Genomic DNA, 26,039 nt, shown 5'->3' with positions numbered 1-26,039 from the left:
GTGGTGGTCCTGCAGAAGGGAGAGCCGTACACTGAGAGGAGCAGCTGAATGCAGGGTGCTGTGGGGCGTGCTGGGGTGTGTGATGGTCCTGCAGAGGGGACTGTGGTACACTGAGAGAAGCAGCTGAATGCTGGGAGCTGCAAGGAGTAATCCCAGCTGTGATCGAGGTTTACATGAGAAAGCAGGGACCATGTATCTTTAGAGGCCATGACTCAAAGTTCCTTCTCATCAACACTTCACCCCACTTACTACAGTTTGTGTAAGAATTGATAATTTTTACTTTTCTTAAGGACTAATACAGGGGTTTCCAACTTTTTATTTTTCCTCTGCTGCACATTGGAAGAATATGAGTTGTCATGGGCCACACATTAAATATATATACACTAATAAAAGCTGATTAGCCAAAAAAGGTTCCTGTATACTTTTCATGATAAGCAAATTAAGTCCTCACAAAATCAGCATGTGCCCGCAGGGTGGACACTCCTAGTCTAACATATACAAAAGGATTTCATCTACTGTCCAGTGATTACTTATTAGGACACAATTATTCGTACTAAGTGCCCCATGCATTCTCCTCTTAATTGTCATAGCCCTATGAAGAACAGACTGTTAAAATCCCCATTTTATATTTTAAGAAACAGAGGTTTAGGAAAGAAAAATTGTGTGTCTTTGAGGCCTATCCTCATAACCACAATGAGTGAATGGGCCTAAATATGTGTTAGACAGAAATAGTCCTTGACCTCAAACACTGTACATTCCAGAGTAGCAAAAGAGATGAGATGAATTTTTTTAAATTGTAAGATCAAAATAAATGTCATAACTGAAGTTTACATGAAATGTTAACAAAAGCTCAAAGAACTATTAATTTCAGTTGTGGAGATAAAGTTTTGGCTAGTGTCATTTTTGTTGCTTTTTTTGCTATTAAATCATAACTACATACATTGATGGATTTATGGGGTTCAATGTACTGATTTGATATAGAATGTGAAATGCTTACATCAAACTGATGTTAACACATCCATCACTTCGTTTACTTATTTGTTGTGGCAAGACAATTATACTCTTAATACTTTTAAAATGTACCATTGCATTATGCATGTTAGGTGAGGACCCCCAAATGCCCTCCCTCCTCCCAGCCTACTCCCTCTTCCCTCCTACTTTCTGGAATATAGTTATGTCTTATCATTTGTATGAATGTGTAGCTGATTATATATTGACTTCATAGTAATAGAGTACATTGGATACTTTCTTTTTCATTCTTGAGATACTTTACTATGAAGAATATGTTCCAGCTCCATCCAGGTAAACATAAAAAATGTGAATCCCATCTTTTTTATGGCTGCATAGTATTCCATGGTATACATATACCACAATTTGTTAATCCATTCATGTGTCAGTGGGCACTTGGGCTGTTTCCATGTCTTGGTAATTATGAACTGGGCTGCAACAAACATTCTGGTGCAAATGTCTTTGTTGTAAAGTGATTTTTGATCATCTGGGTATATACCTAGTACAGGAATTGCAGGATCAAATGGTAGGTCTACTTTTAGTTACTTGAGTATTCTACAAATTTCTTTCTAAAAAGGTCATATTAACTTGCATTCCCACCAGCAGTATAGAAGCATTCCCTTCTCTCCACATCCATGTCAACATTTATAGTTTTGGGACTTTGTGATGTGGGCTAATCTTACTGGAGTTAGATGATATCTCAAAGTGGTTTTGATTTGTATTTATCTGAGGATTTAAGATGATGAGTATTTTTTCATGTGTTTGTAGGCTATGCACCTGTTTTCTTTAGAGAAGTTTCTGTTCATGTCTCCTGCCCACATAGAAATGGGGTTATTTGTTCTTTTCTTATTGATTAGAGTTCTCTGTGGATTCTAGTTATCAGGTCTTTGTCTGAAGCATAACCTGCAAAAATCTTCTCCCATTCTGAGGGTTGTCTCTTTGCTTTACTTACTGTGCTCTTGGCTGTGCAGAGGCTTTTTAGTTTGATCAGATCCCAGTAATGTACTTTTGGTGTAGCTTCAATTGCCCAGGGGGGTGGGGGGCTCCTCATAAAATATTCTCCCAGGCTGATTTCTTCAAGTGTTTTCCCTGCACTCTCTTCTAGTATTTTTATAGTTTCATGTCTTACGTTTAAATCTTTTATCCAGTGAGAGAATCCATTTCTGTTAATGGTGAAAGGTGGTGGTTCAGTTTCAGACTTCTACAGGTTGTGAGCCAGTACATCCAGCACCATTTATTAAATAGGGGATCTTTCCCCCACTGAATATTTTTGATAGGCTTGTAAAAGAACAAATGATGATTAAGTAGTGGGGTTCATCTCTTGGTCTCTATTCTGTTCCATAAATCTACCTCTCTGTTTTTGTGCCAGTGCCATGCTGTTTTGATCACTATAGATTTGTAGTATAGCCTCAAGTCTGGTAACATGAAACCTCCTGATTTGTTTTTATTTCTGAGTAATGTATTGGCTACTTAAGCTCTTTAAAGTATAACATTGGTGCTTTAATAGGGATTGCATTAAATCTGTAGATTGCTTTGGGTAGTATTTAACAATGTTGATTCTTCCTAGCTATGAGCATGGTATGTTTTTCCATTTGTTAACATTTTCAAGTATTTCTTTTCTCAGAGTTTCATAATTCTCTTTATAGAGATCTTTCAAATCCTTTGTTAGGTAAATTCCCAGATATTTCATCTTCTTTGGCACTACTGTGAAATAGAGTCCTTAACTATATTTTCAGTTTGACTATTGTTGGCATTTATAAAAGCTACTGATTTGTAAATATTGATTTATATCCTGAAATGCTGCTGTATTCCTTGATCACTCCTAAGAGTGTTATAGTTAAATGCCTGGGATTTTTCAGGTATGGGATCATATCATCAGTGAAGAGTGAGAGTTTGATCTCTGACCCTATTTAGATACCCTTGATCACCTTCTTCTGACTGACTGCAATGGCTAAGACTTCCATTACTATGTTGAATAGCAGTGGAGACAATGGCAACCTTGCCTGGTTCCTGATCTAGTGGAAATGTTTTCAATTTTATTCCATTCAATGTGATATTGGCTGTTAGTTTGCTATAGATGGCCTTAATCAGTTTAAGAAATGTTCCTTCTATACCTATTTTCTTAACTGTTCTGATCATGAAAGGATGCTGGATATTATCAAAAGCTTTTTCTGCATCAAGTGAGTGAATCATATTGTCTTTGTTTTTTATTTATGTGATGTATTATATTTACAGATTTACATATGTTGGTTGTAAACAACCAACTTGGAATAAAATCAATTTGTTCATGGTGTATAATTTTTTTGATGTGTTGTTGAATTGTGTTTGCTAAGGTCTTATTGAATCTTTTTGCATCGATATTCATTAATGATACTGGTCTATAATTTTCTTTCTTTGTTGGATCCTTTCCTGGTTTGTGGATCAGGGCGATATTTGCTTCATAAAGTATGTTGGGAAGTATTCCTTCTTTTTCTACCCTTTGGAAAAGGTTGTATAATATAGATACTAGGTTCCTCTTTAAAGGTTTGGTAGAATTCTGATGTGAAGCCTGGACTTTTCTTTATTGGGAGAATTCATATACTTGAGGGTATTTCAGTGATTGCTATAGGTGTATTCAAAATTTCTAATTCTTTCTGGTTGCATCTAGGAGGTTGGTGTGTTTCTAGGTGTTGGTCCATTTCCTTCAGTTTTTCATATTTCTGGGAATAGAGTTTTTTGTAGTAATCATTGAGGATCTTTTTGAATTTCTGGGGTGTCTTGTTATTTCTCCTTTATCGTTTATGACTGATGATAGTAGATATTTTACTTCTCTTTTTCTGGTTAGGTTGGCCAAATTACTAATCTTTTCAAAAAACCAACTTTTTGTTTTGTTGATCTTCTGAATGATTATTTTGTTTTCAGTTTAATTTAATTCTACCCTAATTTTGGTTATTTCTTTTCATCTGCTGGGTTTGGGGTTAGAATGTTCTTCCTTTTCCAGTTGCTTGAAATGACTCACTAACTTGTTGGCTTCCTCTCTTTTTGTTTCCTTGATGAAGGCTTCTAACAATATAAATTTCCCTCTTAGGACTGCCTTTGTAGTATCCCACAGGTTTTGGTAATTTGTATCTTCATTATGATTTTGCTCCATAAATTTGGTGATTTCCTTCTTAGTCTTGTCTTCAACCCAGCTATCAATCAGCCTAAGATTATTTAGTTTCCATGATTTTGTTTGAGTATGAAGATCCCTGTTGTGTTGAGTTCAACTTTTATTCCATGGTGGTCTGAGAAGATACAAGGAATAATTTCTCTTCTTTTAAATTTGCTGAGGTTAGAATTATGTCCTCAGATATGATCAATGTTGGAGGATGATCCCTGGGCTGATGAGAAGAATGTATATTCAGTTTTATTAGGATGAAATGTTCTATAGAGGTCTGTTAAGTCCATTTGTTCTAGGGTGAGCTTTAAGTCTAATATTTCTTAGTTTAGTTTCTTCTTGGAGGATTTATCCAAAATTGTCAAAGAGGTGTTAAAATCTCCAACTATTATAGTGTAGGAAGATATCAAGTTGTTCATATCCATCAGGGTTTGCTTTATAAATTGAGGAGCATTCTGGTAGGGTGCATAAATGTTTATTATTGAAATCTCTTCATGTTGGGTGTTTCCCTTGACAAATATGTAGTGACCATCCTTACCTTTCTTTATCTTTGTTAGTGTACAGCCAATTGTATCTGCAAATAAAATTGCAACCCTGCTTTTTTCTGGTTTCCACTTGCCTGTATTATAGATGTCCATCCCTTCACCCTGAGTCTATTTTTATCCTTTAAAATGAAATTCTTATATGCAGTAGATATCTGATTTGAGTTTATGTATCCAGTCAGCCAACCTGTGCCTCTTTAGAGAGCAATTTACACCATTCACATTAATTCAGAGAACTGATAAGCATGGTAGTGTTTTGGGTGTCATGTTATTCAAATGTCCAGTGGACATTTTTAATCCTTTCACCACTGTGGCATTTGGGTTTTGTTCAAAAATTTCTGGGTGAGTTTACTTTGGTGGTAGAGAATATCCTAGAGAGCTGGTTTAGTTATGGCAAATTTCTTCGACGTGTGTATGTCATTGAAGTATTCGATTTCGCCATCATAAATGAAAGTTTAGCTGGATACCGGATCCTGGGATGAAAGTTGTTTTGTTTTAGAAGACTGAAGGTCAATGACCATCCTCTTCTGGCTTAAAAGGTTTCAGCTGAGAGATCTGCAGTCATTCTGCTATTCCCCTCCCTTTTTTTAATTAAATGATAGCTGTATACATTAATGCAAACATGGGGTACAGTGTAGTGTTTTCATATACATTTTGAAATACTTTCATCAAGCTGGTTCACATAAATTTCATGTCATTTGCTTAGTCATTGTGTCAAAACATTTATATTCTAGTTCCAGAAAAGTTCACTTGTACCCTTGTTAGACAGATATATAGGTGATCTTTCCGGTCACCCTCCCACCACCCAGCTGTCCTTCTCCCCTCCCCTTCCGCACCCCCTCCCCATATTCTTGGGCTAGAATTAAGTTGTATCTTTCATTTGAGAGCTATAAATTAGTTTCATAAAAGGGCTGTGTACATTGGATACTTTTTCTTCCATTCCTGTGATGCTTTGCTAAGAAGAACATTTTCCAGTTCCATCCATGTAAACATGAAGGAGGTAAAGCCTTTGTTTTTCTTTAGATCAGGAACCAGGCAAGGTTGCCCATTGTCCCCACTGCTATTTAACATTGTAATGGAAGTTCTAGCTACTGCAATTCAGGAAGAAAAGGCAATTAAGGGCATCCATATAGGAACAGAAGAGATCAAACTTTCACTTTTCGCAGATGATATGATTGTATATCTGGAAAACACCAGGGACTCAACTAAAAAACTCTTAGAAGTGATCAAGGAATACAGTGGCGTATCAGGATACAAAATCTGTAGCCTTTATATATACCAACAACAGCCAAGCTGAAAAAACAGTCAAGGACTCCATCTCGTTTAAAGTAGTACCAAAGAAGATGAAATATTTGGGGGTATACTTAACAAAGGATGTGAAAGATCTATATAAAGAGAACTATGAAACTCTAAGAAAAGAAACAGCCAAAAATGTTAACAAATGGAAAAATATTTCCCCCTTTGTAGGTAATACTTTTCTTACATCTGGCTGCCTGCAGCAAGTTCTTCTTCATATTAACTTTGGTAAAATTAATCACAACATGTCTAGGAGATGCTTCATTTGGATTGAGTCTTGCTGGGGTTCTTAAGCTGTCTACTATCTGAATTTGTGTATCTCTTCCAAGATTTGGAAAATTCTCCTCTGTACTCTGTTGGCGTAGAGTATCTGTACCTTTAGGACCATCCTTTTCTCCTTCAGTAGTTCCTATAAGACAAATGTTTGATCTTTTGGAGTGATCCCACAACTCTCTCAGGGAATGATCAGTTTTTGCTCTCCATTTGTCTGCCTCTTTGAGTGCTCTGTCTTCAATTTCAGAGTTCACTTCTTCGGCCTGGTCCACTCTATTACTGAGCAATTTTACTATATTTCAGAGCTCCTTGAATAACTTTTTCATTTCCTTGAGCTCTGCTATATCTTTTCTCATTATTTCCATATCTTTGGTGACTTTGTCTTTGAATTCATTAATTTCTTGAGACAACTTTAGAACTACTCTTTGGATTTTAATTTCTAATTTTTCTTCCATTCTATTCTTATTTGCCATCCATATTCTGAATTCTATTTCTAACATTTCAGACATTTGTCTATGCATTGCATCTTCAGTTATATCGCCTTTGTCACTCTTTGAGGAGGGCTGATCTACTCTGGTTATTCATGTTGCCAGAGTTCTCCCATTGGTTTCCCCTCATTTATTTTCTACCATTTGGTTGTTAAAACTAGTAAGGTGAGATTGAATTGGGGATCCTGGGTAGTAGAGATAATCAGCCCCTTACCAAAGTGCTAGGCTTTGTAATTGTGGCTTATCCCTACAACCTTACAAAGGCCCCAGAGTTTAATCAGAGACTCTGGGGACCTACTTGGTGAGACAGTGGAAGCTAGCTCTGTTTTGAAATCAGCCAACCTCTACCCTGTCCTAAAAAGTCATGGTATTAGGTTTAAATCTCAGCTGGGGACAGATATAGTCAGCTGCAGTGCCCTGCCCCCACCATTCAGTTCTTTTCCACTACAGAACTTTGACGGTCAACCTCAGAGTGTCCCCAGATGGACAGGCCCAGACGCGAGTTCCAATCGAATTGTCTCAGGCAGCATAAACCCTACTTAACAGAGAGGGATCCAAGGGTCTAGAACTGCGGATAGAAATCCTTAGTTCTGTCCTGCAACCCTGAGGATATGTTGCCCGGTCCCTTCTGGTGAGGCACAAATTGCCTGTCAAAGTCCTCACTGGGTGTCAATACCCCTGTCCCCCAGGCACAATAAAAGTCGGGAGTTGGGACCCCACTCACCAGGTTCAATTCACAGCATGGATTTACGCCTCTGCTCACCAGCTCACTTGGAGCCAGGGGACCGTGCCCACAGGCAAGCCTCTGCTCTCTGGCTGAGTTAGAGTTAGGGATCATGCCCTGTAAGCCTGGCTCGGTCCACACTCAAAGAGCCTCTGTTCCCTGGTTCAGGTGGAGCAGGGGATCCTTGATCCTGCCTGCCGGGCTCAGTCCACACTCACAGGCAAGCCTCTGCTCACCAGCTCAGTTAGAACTAGGGATCCTCACTCCACCTGCTGAGTTCAGTCCACACCAGGCAGCCACTCTCCTGCTTACAGGCACCATAACAGCCAGGGGTTCTGATCTCCCTCCCACCAGACACAGCCTGAACCAGGGGTCAATAAAGTCATAACCAGGGAACTGCTCCTGGCCTAGCAAAGTCATAACCAGGGAACTGTTCCTCCCCCACCACATGCCCTTTTTTTCCCAGACCCTCCTTCTTCCCCATTCGTCACAGATTCTGTCTTGATGTTCATCAGTCCACACTATGCCCAGATCCCTCAGAAAAAGGCCAAACACTCTGAGCTCTACAGGGGATAGAACCTCAGACCACTGTGCAAGGCAGAAAGGGTGGACTGGGAATTCGGAACTGTGGAGAAAATATGTGTTCAATTTTATGCCTGGTGGTGGGGTGTCTAGGTTCACAAGTGGGACCTCCCTGGAGAAGGAGACCCAGTGTTTAGCAACTCTCTCCAGTGAAATAAAATGAGAGGTCTTTTGTCCCCTGCTCGCCTACAGAGAGCCCACAGTGAGCCTCTCACTTGGGGGATAGGTCTTCTGTCCTCTAGACAATAGGCTTTGTACCTGTAATTTGTTTTCTTGAATGTTCTTCCTTGGAGTCACAGCTTGCAGAACTTCTTTCTTGGCTTGGCTCCTCACTCTTTGGTTTATAGAGTCCGATTCTGACTAGTTTTTCTCCCTCTGATCAGGAGCCTCTGCCAAGTGCTGCTATTAGTCAACCATATTCTCAAAATTCCCTATATTTTTGCTTTAAAAGATGGGGTCTACTATGTTTCTAGTTGATCTGGAACTCCTGGCCTCAAGCAATCCTCCCACCTCAACCTCCTGAGTAGCTGGGACCACAGGTGTGCACCACCACACCTGGCTGGGTCAGTGTTCTTGATGCTAGTAGTATCTTACCTGATTGCTTAAATTACTACAAGGAATCAGGACATTTCAATCAGAGGAAACTATAAGCAAAACACAGAGGGGGAGAGGTACAATGGCAACTCAGCAGGAAAGCAGTTCTATATCTCTGTGGATTATAGCAGCACCAACAGTAGCTGAAAGCCTGGGCTCAAACCCTGCTCCATCTCACAAATCTGCGATCTCATACAAGCTACTTAGTCTTCCTGAACTGGGGTTAACTCAACTGTAAAATAAGAATACCACTACTTACCTTATGGGTTTGTAATCAAGGATGACATAAAATCGTGTGTGTAAAACATAGTGTTTATCATTAGCATACAGTATAATTACTCAATAGATAACCTTTATTATTAGATGCTAGGAACAAGAAAAGAAGCAAAGATAACTAAGGCTTTGAGATATTGATAATAAGAGACAAATGTGGGAGAAAAACTAATTTGGGGAGTAGAGCTTTCGGCTTCCTGGGACATTCAGTTATAGCACTTCCAAGTTGCTGTAATTTGCTTCCATTGTCTTCTGCTCATTAGAATCATGCATTTAGAAGTGATGTGCAAAGACATGGTCAGGCGCGCACAGCAGAGCACTAACAGCATTTCAGACGTACAACAGAAGTTTAAATATTTATCTATATTTAAGGGGCAGGAAGTAGAAATGGAGCAAAGTATCAAAAAACCCAGATAAGTAAGAAGAAACTAAATGAATGCAATGTCACAAAACTTCTCTAAGAGGAAAGTGAATTCTAAGATTTGACTGCCTGTGTGTTATACTTGAGCATATATACATTCACATATTTTTCATAAAATGTATTTATGTATTTTTATAAATTAAATGTTTCTTTTTGAAAGAGAGAGAGTCTCACTATGTCACCCTCAGTAGAGCACCATTGCATCACAGCTCGCAGCAACCTCAAACTCTTGAGCTTAAGTGATTCTCTTGCCTCAGCCTCCCAAGTAGCTGGGACTACAGGCACCTGCCACAAAGCCCTGCTATTTTGTTGTTGTTGTTGTCATTGTTGTTTGGCAGGCCCTGGGCCGGGTTTGAGCTGGCCAGCTCTGGGGCATGTGGCCGCTGCCCTAGCCACTGAGCTACAGGTGCTGAGCTATAAAGTAATGTTACTTTAAAAAGAAGATGAAATGATTATGACTTTCAAAATTAAGCAAATGTTTACTAAAAGAAGACCCATATGACATCTCCCCAGTATCGTCCCTGAGTAAATCACTGTGACAGGGAAGACAAACACATGGCCACAGGACTGAATAAGCATCACTAGTGAGACAAACAAAGGGGAAGATGCAGGGAAAGAAGTTTAATTATTTTTACTCAAAGAAGTGAGCCAAGGTTCAAAGATATGTAGTAGCTGGGTCTTCAGAGGAGGCTGTTAGGCAGCTGGAGGAGGACACACAGATCCCCCTGGAAAAGGAGCATGCAGAGCCTATTCAGAGCAACCCCACTGGCTGATAAGGCAGCCCAGGAAAGGCATGGGGGACATGTGTGGGACAGGCTATGAGAGACCTTGTAACATATAAGTAGTTTATATTTGAGATAGTACACAATAAGGATCCATGAACAGAAATTAAATGACAAATTCCCTTGGCACAGGTAAGAAATTATTTTTATATTACTGAGTATCTGACAAAATAGAAACCAAAGAAAACTTAGGGCTAAATCATTACAATTACTGCCAATGGAAAATCATTTTTAAGTGAATATACAGTATTTATGGGATTAAAGGAAAAGTATAATTCAATTAATCAAAATAAAATATGCAGACAAATTTTCAGAAACATAACTGCTTATAAACCAAAGCACATGTGTGGGTACATTGTGAACCATAATAGAGGTACTATTTGATATAAGGCAATGAACAACTAAAATACCTGCAAATACAAGAAATTTGTGTCTTAAAATTTGTTAGAAAAAGTTTTACTGTGTGCTTATAGTTAATATTTTAAAAGCAAAACCAAAATTGATTGCCAAAGATGAAAATGATTTTAAAAAACCAATTTGAGTGGTAAACCTATAAATATATTCTTATGTTTCTAAATGCTAGCACACAGTCTAAAAGATGCTGAAATATAAACATATTTATTTAAAAAACAAAATGATTCATCATGAAATACTTACTGTTGGCTTCACTAGCAACTGACCCATCACTGTGAACATACGGGAAAGGCCAACTGGTGTACACACTGCAGAAATAAGATCACCAACAGAGAGAAACTGTATTTCAGAGCTAGGAGAGATAAACAACTTGTCCATAAAAAGTAGAGACAGGTCAAAGATTATTATTATTATATTTTTGTCTCCAATTTATATTCTCAGTGTTTGTCAGAGCACTGTTTAATTTCATCAGTAACAAAGCCAGAGCGGCAGTGTGAGGACGGGCATTACTACAGCCAACAAAGGATGCGTGAAGACAAAAGATGATTTGGATATTCAGGCTTCCAGTAGTTGAACAGTAACAAACACTTTGCTTAAAAGAAGTTAAAGAAAACCAAGTAAAGGACAGATTAAATCTCAAGTATTAATAAAACTGAGAACCAGACAAGAATATCTAAAAGTAACAACTATAGTCTTAAGTCCTTTGAACTACATTTACCTAAGACAGGTTGTGATGCTGCAAGTAAAACAAAACAAATTTTGAAATCAAAACCACAAATTCATCATATGGAATTCTACCATTTCTATTTAAAAGCACCACCTAAGCTGGGTGTGATGGCTCATGACTGTAATCCCAGCACTCTGGGAGGTCAAGGTGGGAAGATGGCTTGAGCCTAGTAGTTTGAGACCAGTCTAGCCAACACAGCAAGACCCTATCTCTACAAAAAAACAAACAAAAATTAGCCAGGAGTGGTAGAGCACACCTGTAGTCTGAGCTACTTGAAAGGCTAAGGTAGGAGGATCACTTGAGCCCAGGAATTCAAGGATACACTGAGCTATCATCATGCCACTGCGTGCCAGCCTGGACTACAGAGCAAAACTCTGTCTAATTAATTAATTGATAAATTAATGTTAAATCCAGCATTGTGATGGGGTAGGGGGAGAAGAAAGGTATTTGTGTGGGAGTGTGTGAGCATGTGGTGTGTGTGTGTGAATGTATCTCTCTCTCTAGATCTAAACCAGGGATGAGGACTTCCTTAGAGAACAACAAAAGTATCTCATTATTTCAAAGTTTCTGTTTATTAAATTTTATTTTGAGGGTGGTGCCTATGGCTCAAAGGAGTAGGGACCAGCCCTATATACTGGAGGTGGCAGGTTCAAACCCAACCCCAGCCAAAAACTACAAAAAAAAAAAATTATTTTGAACAACAACAAAAAAAAATGTTAGGGCCAATGCAAAAAAATCTCCCAAGTTGTTAGGGAATCTCATGAGAAAACTTTCCCCAAAATTTTCCAGAATACAGGACAATTCTACTTTCCTATCAATATTAAGTCAGAAAAATACTTACAGAGAAGTAACAAACATCCCATCAATGATATACAGGAATATAAGTAGGGAAGATAGAACTCCCAGAGATCTATAAAAAGAGGAAATATCTTTTAATAAACCTAAATATTACATATTAAGATGTAGTTGGTCTGTATTAAGATATATGCTGACTATATCTTAGTGTATAATAAACATCATAATTGCCTATTTGAGTCTACTAAACCACATAATTTCTAAAATGTACAATAAAAAGATCTAAAATAGAAGAAGAGGAAATAACCACTTTGTAGAACATATTTGCAGAGAGAAAAACAAAAAGTCTCCATGGAATTTAAAAATTAAAACTCATGAACCAAAAAAAAAAATCCAAAAAGTTGCTTAGTCATTCTATACATTTGAAATGAAAATTCATTTCTTTTCATAAACATATCTGAAAACCTCTTAATTCTATAAATTAACATGAAGGGTAACTAAAAAAGAGTCATTGATACACTTTTAAAACTGAATCTGTAATTATACCCCAAACTACAGTTTCCATTATAGAAACTGGTTTAAGTGAATCCGTACCATATAAAGACTCCATACTTGCAGCGTCATTGTCAATGAGGGCAGAAGCTACCCACACTATCCCAAGAATCAGTAATGCAAGAAGGACTAGCATGACCAGAGTTTCTAAAATGCGTGCTCGGATTCCCTGAAAAATATAATGAGAGAGATTATTTTAGTACTTTATTTCTCTCATGAACAATAAGTTTATGAAAGCATAAAATATCTTTTGGAACGTGGGGAAATTTGTATTTATAATAGAAAAAAACAATAAATGCTTAAAATTTACAATGTTTAGACTGACTTTTCTTTTCAAAATTATGGAAAATACTATTAATCTTGGATAAAATATAAAAACATTCTTCATAAAAACATGTACAGAACCATTTTTCTCCGGTTTTTAATTAAATCATAGCTGTGTACATTAACGTAACCATGGGGTATAATGTGCTGGTTTTATATACAATTTGAAATATTTTCCTCAAACTGGTTAACATAGCCTTCACAGCATTTTCTTAGTTCAGAACCATTTTTAACAACGACTTTCCTAACACTTTCCACCGAATTTCTACATGTGATTCAAACTGAGAGACTGTAAGGCTAATTGCGGCAGACAGCGCACAGACGCGGGCACCAGCCCCTCGGTGGCTCCGTGTGGCCTCAGGCGCCCCCTAGTGTGCCGCCAAGGAACAAGCAGTGCAATCCAGTATTACAAACGCTGTGAACGTTACTTTTATCAATTATTTATAATTCCTTTCTTCACATTATATACAATTTTCACTAATGCACAGGGTTAGAATATAATGAGGAATCATATCTGCCCTCAGGACCAAACTGTACAGCAGACTTAAACACAAGAACTGTAGGACAAGGTAGTAAGAGAAACTTCTTTATACTCCTGAAAAGTCATCAAATGACTGAATCTTTACCTATAGACTCTTACTGACATTTTATACTATAATGCTCTAGTCTGCAATACCTAACACAACAAAATTAATTATAAATACATTTGTGTTTCTCAATAAATCATGTGACCTTTCATTTCACATTAAAGATATGAGTTATAAACATCTAAAATGCACTTATTTCAATTTTGTCCTAAATATTCTTTTCTAATTGCTGAATTGTAGAAATCAATAGAATTTAAATAACAGAGCCCAGTTCTTCAATTGAAGAAACAGGAAAAGGAATTCCTGACACCACAAAGACACATCCCACCTTACGGTACAATAACCTCAGAGGCGAAGAGGCTTTCCTTACTGGTCCTTCAACAGCATCACAGACTTACAAAAAGGCTGCCCTTGGTAGGTTTAAAATACTTCCTCAAAACTGAGAACCAGCCCACCTTAATGTCTCTTGTTAATAAGGGTGGTCGGAGGAATAGAATGAACAAGCCTATGTTTTGACACTGAGATGTTGTGGCAGTAGCTACTATTCAAGTGAGACAAAACAGGAACAGTCACAAACACACTACTTACTACTTTACTAAAGTCATTACTTTGTAACAATTGATTTGTAACAAATTGATTTTCTCTAAATATGTCCTACATGTTGAGAGACAATGTTCCACAAATCTTCACATTCTGTGCATCTCATGAGCAGAGGCAAGGACAGTTCTTGTTTGCGACTGTCTTCCCAAGGACATCTGTATAGTAAACAGCCTGGGAAGTCAGACAGTATCTCTCTCAGGTTTATTTACTATTTAATATGATGATGTTGCCTCCAAACAAAGGGCAGATTTGCTTGAAAATCCAAGGGTTTCTTAAGCCCAGGGTTCTTTAGCTATGACACAAGCCTACCATAGGGGCTGCCCTTATGGGGCTTGGGCACCAGCAGAAAGCTTGTGCACTTGCTGTGCTATGCATAAAAAAGTCCTCTGTCTCTGACCCAGGAAGCTCATGTCTACAAGCATCCCTGACAGTGGCAGAATAACTTGTTAGCTTGCAAGCAGGATGAATTTCAGACCCTTCACAGTTGTGGACTGCCAACAGTTTTTGACAACGAGGATGGGGGACTAGCTACGACGTGGCTTTCTACAAAAGAAAATAAGGGCTCACATAGGTTGGGTTAAAGGATACGAGAAGACTCCCTGGACCTGGTAAGGAACACTCTCACCCAAGTGGCAGAAACTCAAACAAGCAGAAATTCCAAATAAAACTACCTACTGACACATATCTGTAGGCCAAGAGGCCTAGGGGTGTGTGATGGAACCCACTGGAGGCGTTGTTCCCTCTCCCTTGAGCAGAAGCAAGAAGGAATGTTACTGCCACAATGTAACAGCAAGCGCTCCAACACCAGCTAAGACAGTGGTTCTCAGCCTTCCTAATGCCACAGCCCTATAATTCAGTTTCTCATGTTGTGGTGACCCCCAACCATAAAATTATTTTTGTTGCTACTTCATAACTGTAATTTTGCTACTGTTATGAACTGTAACGTAAATATACAACATGCAGGGTGTATTTAGGCAACCCTTGTGAAAAGGGTTGTTCCACCCCTAAAGGGATTGTGACCCACAGGTTGAGAACTGCTGAGCTAAGAGGTCCCAATGGTACAGCTACTCAGTCAAGAGTTCTGAGACACAATATATCGTGTCAGAAATGAGGATGTAGAGCTCTTGCATAAATCAAAAACATTACAAGTTTGGCTATACCATGAGTGGCAATGCAGAATGAAAGATACCTTGCTTAATGGTGTGGGTCATTCATCTTCTCCATGCCTCTCCCCAGGTCTGACCTCAGATGCTTGAGGAAAAATGATGACTAAGGTAAAGCAGAGTTCTCCCTGTCCTCAAGGGGCATGAAGCCATACATACCCACTGGAGTATGCAGGAGGACTTCTGGGAAGAGAGGAACTCAAACTTTTACGGCTCTGTTGGGTACAGGCACCCAAGACCATCCTAACTAGTCCTTCTCAAAGGACTGAGAAGTGACTCCACAAGCTCAGCAAAACATTAACATAACAAAAATATAAAAGTGCAAAAACAAGAGAAAAAGATAAAACCAAATATATTTACTATAACCACATATGCAAATTAGGTCAAGAAAACAAAAATTCAACTACATAAAACATACCTAAAGTGATACTTAAAAAAATGAGTGAAATTGAATGACTGAATGCTTATTAATTAAATAAAACTTTTTTTAAAGTAATAAGAGTATCTCTGGTTTAACATAGAAACATATAATGCAAAACACCTTAACTGGGACCCCGTAGGACATGTTGTATTGATAAAATTCACTGTACACTACATATACCTCAATATTATGTTCTATTTCTTTAGTTTAAATGGTAAGTACATGTGCTTCATTGACTGTCCTTTATATTTGAATAAACAGAGAACTTTTATTCTTTCTTACATATGTTCATGCATATGTAATATTAAGCAAAAATTCACTCAAAATTTTAAAAAGTTAAAAATTCACAAGAGTCCATTTTATGGGCTATCACTGCTCAATGGACACCACCAGCTTCTGACACAGCCAAACACCAGGAGCCCAGCCCAGACATGAAGGGGGACCTCTGGGCTTGAGGGGCTCTCTGGGTGGCTTGGCTGCAGCAGTGGAGTTAGGGAGTTTCCCCCAAGAGGTATCTACTACTTTTTTACCTGTCAGGTAGGGCCAGGCAGGTCTCAGCTTAGACTAGAACACTCCTCTTTGGCCAGGAATCTAACTGGTCCTGGAATCTAAGCTGCTCTCCCCCAATAAGGATGTCAGGCAAGACAGCTGCATGGCCTCCACAGGCAGGGCAATCCACCTCAGGAAGAGGAGAGTGGGGGTTCACCACTGCCCTTTCTCAGCAGTCTACTTGGGAGCTGTGTCAGGCAGGAGTGGCTCTGCTACAAGAGGAAATGGCCTGCATGCGTGGGAGTTACCAAGCCTCTCATTCAAGCTGGGACACAGCCTCTCCTCCTGAGATGCTGGGTCAAAAGGAAGGGCTGGTCCCTGCAGTCAAGCGTTAACATGAGTATAAAAAGCATTGATGCTAATTATGGGTCAGGCAGTGCAAGCCACACCAACAGTCTATGGAATCAGCCCGGAGGGCCTTGCCCAAAAGTCACCTGCACTGCGAGTCTTGCCCAAACCCTATTAGTTGACTGTACCATGGGGTGCCTGGTGTGCATGATGCAGAGTCTACAGCAACAGCCCCACAGTCCAACAGCTGCCAGACTGTCCGGCTGGGAGGGAGAAGAGAGTAGATGAGGGAACCGTGGGGAAGAGGGGCCAGGACAGCAGGCAGCACTCTCCCTCCCTGCTCCTTCCTCTACGGTGGGCAGATGTGCACCCATGCTACTTCTGCCACATGCCTGCTGGCGTTCAGTCCACACCCTGACCTGGACACATGCTGTTCTGAGGTGCAGACTGCCACACTCTGCCCTCAGCCACTGCTCCACTGCCCTGCGAGCACAGGGCAAGTCTTTGCAGAGGGCCACCAAGGAGACACACCAAATGATTTCTGATGTCTGTGCTCTGATCCAAGCTCTACACTGTTCAGGTCTGGGACTCCACTCAGTAGCCACACCACAGTGTCTTTGAACTGGACTGGAGGCTTGCTGCCCCAGGGTCACACCACCACCCCTTCCTCCTCCCACAGCAGTCAAGTAAACAACAGCCATAGCACAGTTCAGCCTCTTTAAACATAGGACAGTGGGGTACCCTATCTCCCCATCCTCCTCCCAGCCCCTCTAACCACTGAGTTGAGCTCATTCAAAATCAGATCTGCAAAGTCGTTCTTTGTTTGTTTGAGACAGGATCTCATTCTGTCACCTGGGGCTAGAGTGCAGTGGTGTCATCACAGCTCACTGCAACCTCTAACTCCTGAGCTCAAGTGATCCTCCTGCCCCAGCTTCCTGAGTAGCTGAGACTACAGGTGCACCACCATGTTCAGCTAATTTTTCTTTCTTTTTTCTTTCTTATGTGCGTATGTGTATGTATAGTATATGTATATGTGTGTGTGTAGAGACAGGAAACAGAGTCTCACACTCTTGCTCAGGCTGGTCTCAAACTCCTAACTTCCAGGGGTCCTCCAACCTCAGTCTCTCAGAGTGCTGAGCTTACAGATGTAAGCTACCCTGCCCCTGACCCAAAGAGTCTTTTCATATCACCAAACCTGACCTGAGGGGCCCTTAACCTCACCATCCTCCTCACCATCCAATCTCATTGCTAGCGTCATCAGGTCTGGGGTCTGTAGCCTTACAAGATAGTAAGCTAGCCTGTTGCTGTTGCAGGGATGCAGGTAGACTGAGCACACAAGACTCCTGGGTCAGAAATAAAGGGCTTTATTACTCAATGCACAGCAAGCATCATGAGCATCAGCAGGCATTCCCTGATGCTCCCAAGTCTCATGGGTGATGTCAGCCCAGATGGACAAGACCTGCGCAGAGGAGCTGTGCAGCAGCTGAGGACCTACAGTGGGGACCTGCTGTGTGGCAGCTGAGGAGCTACAGTGGGGATCCGCCATGCAGCAGCTGAGGACCTACAGTGGGGACCTGCTGTGCGGCAGCTGAGGACCGACAGTGGGGACCTGCCGTGCGGCAGCTGAGGACCGACAGTGGGGACCTGCCCTGCGGCAGCTGAGGACCGACAGTGGGGACCTGCCCTGCGGCAGCTGAGGACCGACAGTGGGGACCTGCCGTGCGGCAGCTGAGGAGCTACAGTGGGGATCTGCTCTGCGGCAGCTGAGGAGCTACAGTAGGGATCTGCTCTGCGGCAGCTGAGGAGCTACAGTGGGGACCTGCCGTGCGGCAGTTGAGGACCTACAGTGGGGACCTGCTCTGCGGCAGCTGAGGAGCTACAGTGGGGATCTGCCGTGCGGCAGCCGAGGAGCTACAGTGGGGACCCGCCGTGCGGCAGCTGAGGAGCTACAGTGGGGACCCGCCGTACGGCAGCTGAGGAGCTACAGTGGGGATCTGCTGCTTTCATGACACATAAGTAAAGCTGCTTTGTGGCCCAAAAGGAGTCATATTTTGTCCCTCAAGGCTGCCAGTATAAACACAACCCTAACAAACGGCCCAGGTAAAGAACAGCCTTTAGGCACCCAAGAAGAACAGTTCAGTCTCTTCCAAACCTCTGATACACCTCTTTCTCCTGGGGTCTAATACTGTTTTTGTTGGGCCAAAGGGAGGGGACAGTCCTTATGGCAGAGGATGGACAGCACAGACATGTAAAACTTCAGTCCCTAAGCCCCAGCACAGACTGATACTGTTCTGTGGCCTGTTAGAAATCAGGCTGCAGATCTCTGCCCCACCTACTCCATCCATGACAAAATTGGCTTGCATGAGACTCAGGAACTTGGCTGCAGGTGAGCAGCTTCATCTGTACCTACACCTCTCCCCATTGCTCGCAACATAGCCTGAGCTCTGCCTCCCATCACCTCTATCTGTGGAAAAACTGTCTTCCACGAAATCAGTCCCTGCTGCCCAAAAACATTAATCACAATTATTTATTAGGCAGTGTAAGCCATATAATAGTATGAATCAGCCCCAAAGGGCCCTCCCTTCCCCCTAATAAGGCAGGAATGTTCAGGGCAGACTGTTGCTTCTCAGGCACTTCTCTCTCAATATGTGACCCACCAAGAAGAGAAAAATATTTAAAAGGGTTTATAGAATCAGAAGAATAACTAACAATATTGATTTAATAAATTTAATAAAGTAATCCCCTATAAAGAATGGCACATTTCCAATTACTCAAGGAAAATTTATAAAATAAATTGGAAATAAAGCTACAAAAAAGTCAAATTCTAAAATATAAATTTCATTATCTGAATATACTACATTAATGATAAAGAATAAAAATATCTGAACATAATAAATTAACAATAAAGTTTAAATTAAAATATGTTAATGTCATTATAGGCCTTCTAAAAAGCAACAAAACAAGGCATAGCAAAATCTGTATTTACATGCTCAAATGAGTTTTACTATTAAAGAAATGATAAAAGTAAAGTACTCAACTCAAGAATTTGTAAAAAGAACAAAATAAACTAAACAAGGCATAATAAAGGAGGAAATTAAGATAAATGCTGTAATTAATGGGGGTGGAGCAAAAACAGTAGGAAAAACAGTTAAATCCAAGAGGTGGTTCTTTGAAAAGAATTGAGATAAATTCTCTGAAAAATAAAACAGCAAAAACATAATATAATCAAGATATGAAATACAGTTTTAAAAGAATACCAAATACAACTCTTTACCAATAAATTGAAAAACAGAATGACCTGGATAGGACAGATTTCTAGGAAAATATATTTTCTAAAATTGACTAAAGCAGAAAACTGAAAATGAAAAAAGAAAATCCATTGAAGAAATTAAAAATATCAGTAACAAACTTGCTTCAATGAAATCTCTTGAGGGAGGGGGAAGAGAATAGGGACCTCTAGCAATCTCCCTCCCATGAATACCAAATTCAACAACAATCCATGTGAGCACCTTTGGAAGACCTAAAAATCAGTCAAGCAATCCCACCACCTTGGTTTTAACATTATATCAAGACAAGAGGCACTGAAGAGGGCAGAAATAGAATGTGGGAGAATTCCCTGGATTACCTGTGTTACACAGCCTGTGCCACAGCCTGTGCCAACCTTCTCCCCTGCCCCCTTCCCCTGGGCAGTGCCAGATCAGCCAGTGCCAGGTGGAGAGAGAGTCTGTGTGGCCAGGGGAGGGACAGTGAGGTGATAGTGGGCGTTGCATTGACACTTAGGCTGCCCTGGCACAGGGACACAGCACAGGGCAGGATTCTGCTGCTGCTCATGGAGGGAGCACTTAGACCAGCCCAGTAGAGGGGATCCTGTACCCTGAAGCCAGAGTTCCTGGCAAAAAGTAGCCTGGGGCCTGGACTAAATTCATATGGCAGGGCCACAGGGCCGTCATCCTTCTGTAATTCCCATGGCTGTGCTGACTCACAGCCAGTGAAGTTGGGATGCATGTGACCCAGTGAGACACCAGCCCGGGCAGCCAAGCCAGTGCCTGTGTCACCCCCTCCCTCCAACTACAGGCAGTACAACTCAAGAGGAATCTTCTTCCACTTGGCAAAAGGAAAGGGAAGACCTCAGAGGCCTTGGCTTTGCAATTTGGGGACCAGTCCAGCCACAGTAAAACAAAGTACCAAGCAGACTCCTGAGCCCCCTGAGTCTACTCTTTAGTGCCTTAGGTCCTAGACAGCATTTCTGGACCCACTCTGGGTCACAAGGAAACATGCTGTCCTAAAGGGAACTACTCAGGCCTGGTAGTCCAGCCACCTACTGAATAAAGAGCTCTTAGGCTTTGAATAGACATCACAGATGGCCAGACAACAGTCACCATGGGCTTTGGGTGAGATTGGGCTGGCTTCAGGTGTGACCTGGCACTGGTGGCCACAAGGGAGTGCCCAAGTCTCTCCTCCCCCCACTCCAGCGGCCCCGCACAGAAACTAAAGAAAGTGAGAGACTTTGCCTGGTAATCCAGGGAATTCTCCCACATCTTACCCAAGTCTACCAAGATGGTACCCATGGACTCTGCAAGAATCACAGCACTACTGGGCTCAGGGCACCCCCAGCGCTGATACGGCTGCACTGACCAAAGACTGAGATGACAACACTCAACTCCCTTGGAGTATCTGAAAAGCCTTCTCAAGAAGGACAGGTTCAAAGAAGCCCAGAGTGTGAAGATTAAAATAAACACCTGACCCTTCAATGCCCAGATATTGACGAACATCCATAAGCATCAAGAACATTGAGGAAAACAGGACCTTACAAAAAAACTGGTAGAGACAGGTAACCTGAACAACAACCAATTCAAAATAGCTTTCCCAAAGATGCTCAATGAATTCAAGACAATACAGAGAAGCAATTCAGAAGCCTATCAGAAAAATTTAACAAAGAGATCAAAATAATCTTTAAAAAATTAAGTAGAGATTCTGGAGCTGAGTAAAGCAACTGGCAAACCATGAAATGTATCAGGGTCTCTCAAAAGCAGAATTGACCAGGCAGAACAAAGATTAGGAAGCTTGAATAAAGGCTATTGGAACATAGATGAGGAAAAAATAGAATAAAAAAAGAATGAAACCCACATACAATATCTAGAAAATAGCCTCAAAAGGATAAATCTAAGAGTTACTGGCCTTAAAAAGAGGAGGCAGAAAGAAATATTGGGGTAGAAAGTTTATTCAAAGAAATAACATAGAACTCTCCAAACCTAGAGAAAGATACCAGTATTCAAGTACAAGGTCACAGAACACCAAGCAGATTTAACCCAAATAAGACTACCTCATTTCATGTAATAATCAGCTTCCCAAAGGTCAAAGATAAAGAAAAAGTCCTAAGAAAAGCCAGAAAAAAAAAAAAAAAAAACATAAAGGAGCTAGTTCCACTGTGTCCTTCCAGGCCTGGAGAGAGAGGCACAACACACTAAAACCTTACCTTAGAATATTACATCCTAGAAAAGCATCCTTCAACATGAAAGCTGAGGGATTTCATCAACACCAGACCTCTCCTACAAGAAATTCTAAGAAGAGTTCTTCAACCTGAAAGAAAGATGTTGATGAACAATAAGAAACCTTCTGAAGGCACAACTCACTAAGAGTCAATCCACAACCACAGAACACTCTGTTGCTATACTGTGGTATATGGACAACTTATATCTTGAACAGGAAGACTAAAAGACAAACCTCTCAAAAATAACTACAGCAACTAATTGACAGACAGTATGAAAGGGTGAATGGAAACAACAAAAAGTTAAAAAGTGGGGAAAGGATAGAGTTAAAGGGTAGGATTTCTGTTGGATTTCTCTCCGCCTGTTTGTAAGCAGAGATGTCACATGTTCAAAATAATTAGTAATAAAATGTTTATTCAAGCCTCATGGTAACCTCAAATCAAAAAAAAACTACAACAGTTACACAATAAAAAGCAAGAAATTGAACCACACTACCAGAGAACAATCACTTTTTTTTTTCTTTTTTCGAGACAGAGCCTCACTCTGTCACCTGGGCTAGAATGCAGTGGTGTCATCACAGTTCACTGCAAACTCAAACTCCTGGGCTCAAGTGATCTTTCTGTAATAACTAGGATTATAGCTGCCCACCACCCTCCCAGTTAATTTTCTGTATGTTTGGTAAAGAAGGGTTCTTGCTCTTGCTTAGGTTGGTCATGAGAAAAATAACTTTTAATAAAGGAAGAGAAAGGGAGGGAGGCCCACAGAACAATCAAAAATCAAATAACAATAAGGCAGGAGTAAGTGCTTACCTATCAATAATAACATCGCATGTGAACAGACTAAACTCACCAAACAAAAAACATGAAGAGGCTGAATTGGTAAAAAAAAAAAAAAAACAAGAGTCAGCTGTATTGTCTGCACGAAACCCACTTCAACTGAAGACATACACAGATTGAAAATAAAGGGATGGAAAAAGATATTCTGTGCAAATAGAAACCAAAACAGATCAGGAATAGCTATATTTCTGTCAGATAAAAATCAAAACAAAAACTGTAAGACAAAGGTCATTATGTAATGATAAAGGGGTTAATTCAGCAAGAGGATAAAACAGCTCTCTCTAAATACGTGTGAACCTAACTCTGGAGCACCCATATACATAAAGCAAATATCAGAGCTAAAAAGGGAGATAAGAATTTAGCACAATATGATAAAACTATATACAATAGACCCACAGCTAGTATCATCCTGAATGGGAAAAACTAAAAGTCTTTCCTCTAAGATCTGGAACAAGACAAGGATGCCCTGTTTTACCACTGTTATTCAACATAGTACTGGAAGTTCTAGCTAAAGGAATCAGATAAAAGAAAGAAATAAAGAGCACCTAAATTGGAAAGGAAGAAGTCAAATTATCCTTGTTTGCAGATGATATGATCTTGCATCTAGAAAAACATAGATATGCCACAAAACACTATTAGGACTGAGACATAAATTCAATAAAGTTGCAGGATATAAAATCAACACAAAAAAATCAGTAGCATTTCTATATGCCAATAGCAAACAATCTAAAAAAGAAACCAAGAAAGTAATCCCATTTACAATAGCTACAAATAAAATAAAATACCGGGGAATTGATTTAACCAAAGAAATGAAAGAACTCTATAATGAAAGCTATAAAACATTGATGGACAAAATTCAAGAAGACACAAATAAAACAAAAGTAGTCCATGCTTAAGGACTAGAAGAACCAATATTGTTACAATGTCCATACTACCCAAAGCCATCCACAGATTCAATTCAATTCTCATCAAAATACCAATGACATTCATCACAGAAATAGAAGAAATAATCCTAAAATTTATATGAAACCACAAAATTCCCAAAATAGCCAAAGCCATCCTAAGCAAAAAGAACAAAACTAAAGGAATTACATGACTTTAAATTATACTATAGAGCTGTAGTAACCACAAATCAGCACAGTACTAACATAAAAACAGACACACAGACCAGTGGAACAGACTAGAGAACCCAGAAATAAATCCACACATCTACGGTGAGCTTATCTTTGACAAAAGTGCCAAGAACATACAGTGGAGAAAGGACAGTCTCTTCTATAAGTGGTGCTAGGAAAACCAAGTGTCCATGTGCAAAAGAATGAAACTAGACCCTTACCTCTCACCATATACCAAAATCAAATCAAAATGTATTAAAAACTTAAATCTAAAAGAACCACTGGGGAAAGAATACTTTGGAGGGAGGAGCAAGATGGTGGCCGAGTAACAGCTTCCTTGCATCTGGGCATGGTAAGACTGGGGAGAGAAGACTCCAGGCATCTGTGGCTGGTGGGTTCTGCCCAGAAACATCCCTTTGGGGACACAGAGAGTCAGCAAGAGACTTCTGGACCCCACAAGGAAGACAAAAGCAGTGGAGAACTGGCAAGTGGTTGTGTGTTTGTTCAGTCTAATCCTGCTGTCAGCTGTAAGTACAGTAAAAGTGAGATTGCAAACTGAAAAGGCCTTACCTATGAGCTGTTTTGTTTCCTTTGGACTTGGCACTCAGTTGAACTACCTTGGGAGAACTTGGGCAAGAGTGCAGAGGACTTTAAGCATTGTCTAGGGCCCTGGACTTCAACGCTGAGCTGGATGGAGCTAATATTGTTCGGTTGTGGGCCATGGAGCCATTATGGGAGAACTGCCCTGGCAAGCTCTGCCCTTAGGATGGCAAAATGAGAATGGGGCGGGAGACCTTGGGCGAGTAATCTAGGGACTGAGCAGCCTAAAGGCAGGAACTGAGATGCCTTACAGCCTTGGCCCTCAGGGGCATAGAGTGAGACCGGTTTTGGCACACTGGGTAAGCAGACAGCCACTTCAGGAGTGTTCCCAACAAGTGCTTTCCTGGGAAAGCTTCTGCTTAGCCAAGGTTAACAGTTTAAAGTGCCTTTTAAGAGGAGAGGTTTAGGCTCTCCACCCTGCGGGGTTTGAGAAATCAGCAGAGGCCTCCAGTCTCCATCTCATATAGCTGTATCAGCATTGTGATTAACATCTCATACCACAAATCACCTGTTGCCCAGACAATATTCAGCAATATATATACTGCTTTGTTTTTGGTTTTGTTTTGTTTTGTTTTAATTTCAACATTTTCCCCCTAGATATTTCTTTTTTTTCCCCTTTCTTTTCTTTCTTCACTTGTCTAGTTTAAACGTAAACAAAGATGGTCACTTTATATTGGTCAAGGGAAAAATACAACAAGAAGATGTTTCGATTCTAAATATTTATGCACCCAGCTTAAATGCTCCCAGATTCTTGAAACAGACCTTACTCAGTCTGAGCAATATGATTATCTTACAACACCATACTAACAGAGGACTTTAACACTCCTCTTAAAGAGCTGGACAGATCATCTAAACACAAGTTAAACAAAGATATAAGAGACTTAAATGAGACCCTAGAACAACTGTGCTTGGTAGATGAATATAGAACACTCCATCCCAAAGATAAAGAACATACATTCTTCTCATTGCCCCATGGAACATTCTCCAAAACTGATCATACCCTAGGACACAAAACAAACCTCAACAGAATCAAAAGAATTGAAATTTTACCTTGTATCTTCTCAGACCACAAAGCACTAAAGGTGGAACTCAATTCCAACAAAAACGTTCAACCCCACACAAAGACACATTCTTCTGTTGAGTGACAGTGGGTGCAGGAAGAAATAAAAGAGGAAATCATTAACTTCCTTGACCATAACAACAAGACCCAACCTACCAAAACCTGTGGGAAACTGCCAAAGCAGTTCTGAGAGGAAGATATATCACTTTAGATGCCCACTTTCGAAAAACAGAAAGAGAACGTATCAACAAACTTACAAGCCATCTTATGGAATTGGAAAAAGAAGAACAATCTACAACTAAACCCAGTAGAAGAAAAGAAATATCCAAAATTAAATCAGAGATCAATAAAACTGAAAACAAAAGAATCATTTAGAAAATTAATGAGACAAAAAAAAAAAAAA

General features: G+C 40.2%; 1 protein-coding gene across 2 annotated transcripts in view; it reads right to left on the bottom strand.

The window, feature by feature from the left end:
• Positions 1 to 26,039, bottom strand: part of LMBR1 (limb development membrane protein 1) — a 191,557-nt gene that overhangs the window by 73,899 nt on the left and 91,619 nt on the right. For both annotated transcript variants that reach the window (XM_023514439.1, XM_023514440.1), the window contains 3 exons: positions 12,650 to 12,776; positions 12,102 to 12,170; positions 10,777 to 10,841 (listed from right to left, as the gene is read on the bottom strand). In XM_023514439.1, coding sequence (XP_023370207.1) covers positions 10,777 to 10,841; positions 12,102 to 12,170; positions 12,650 to 12,776 — 261 coding nt within the window. The remainder of the gene's footprint in view (positions 1 to 10,776; positions 10,842 to 12,101; positions 12,171 to 12,649; positions 12,777 to 26,039) is intronic.

The sequence above is a fragment of the Otolemur garnettii genome, unplaced genomic scaffold (genome assembly GCF_000181295.1).
Source record: "Otolemur garnettii isolate 467f Iridium unplaced genomic scaffold, OtoGar3 scaffold00053, whole genome shotgun sequence".
Taxonomy (NCBI): domain Eukaryota; kingdom Metazoa; phylum Chordata; class Mammalia; order Primates; family Galagidae; genus Otolemur; species Otolemur garnettii.
Note: the sequence above shows the minus strand (reverse complement) of the source record. Positions and strands in the feature narration are given on the sequence as shown.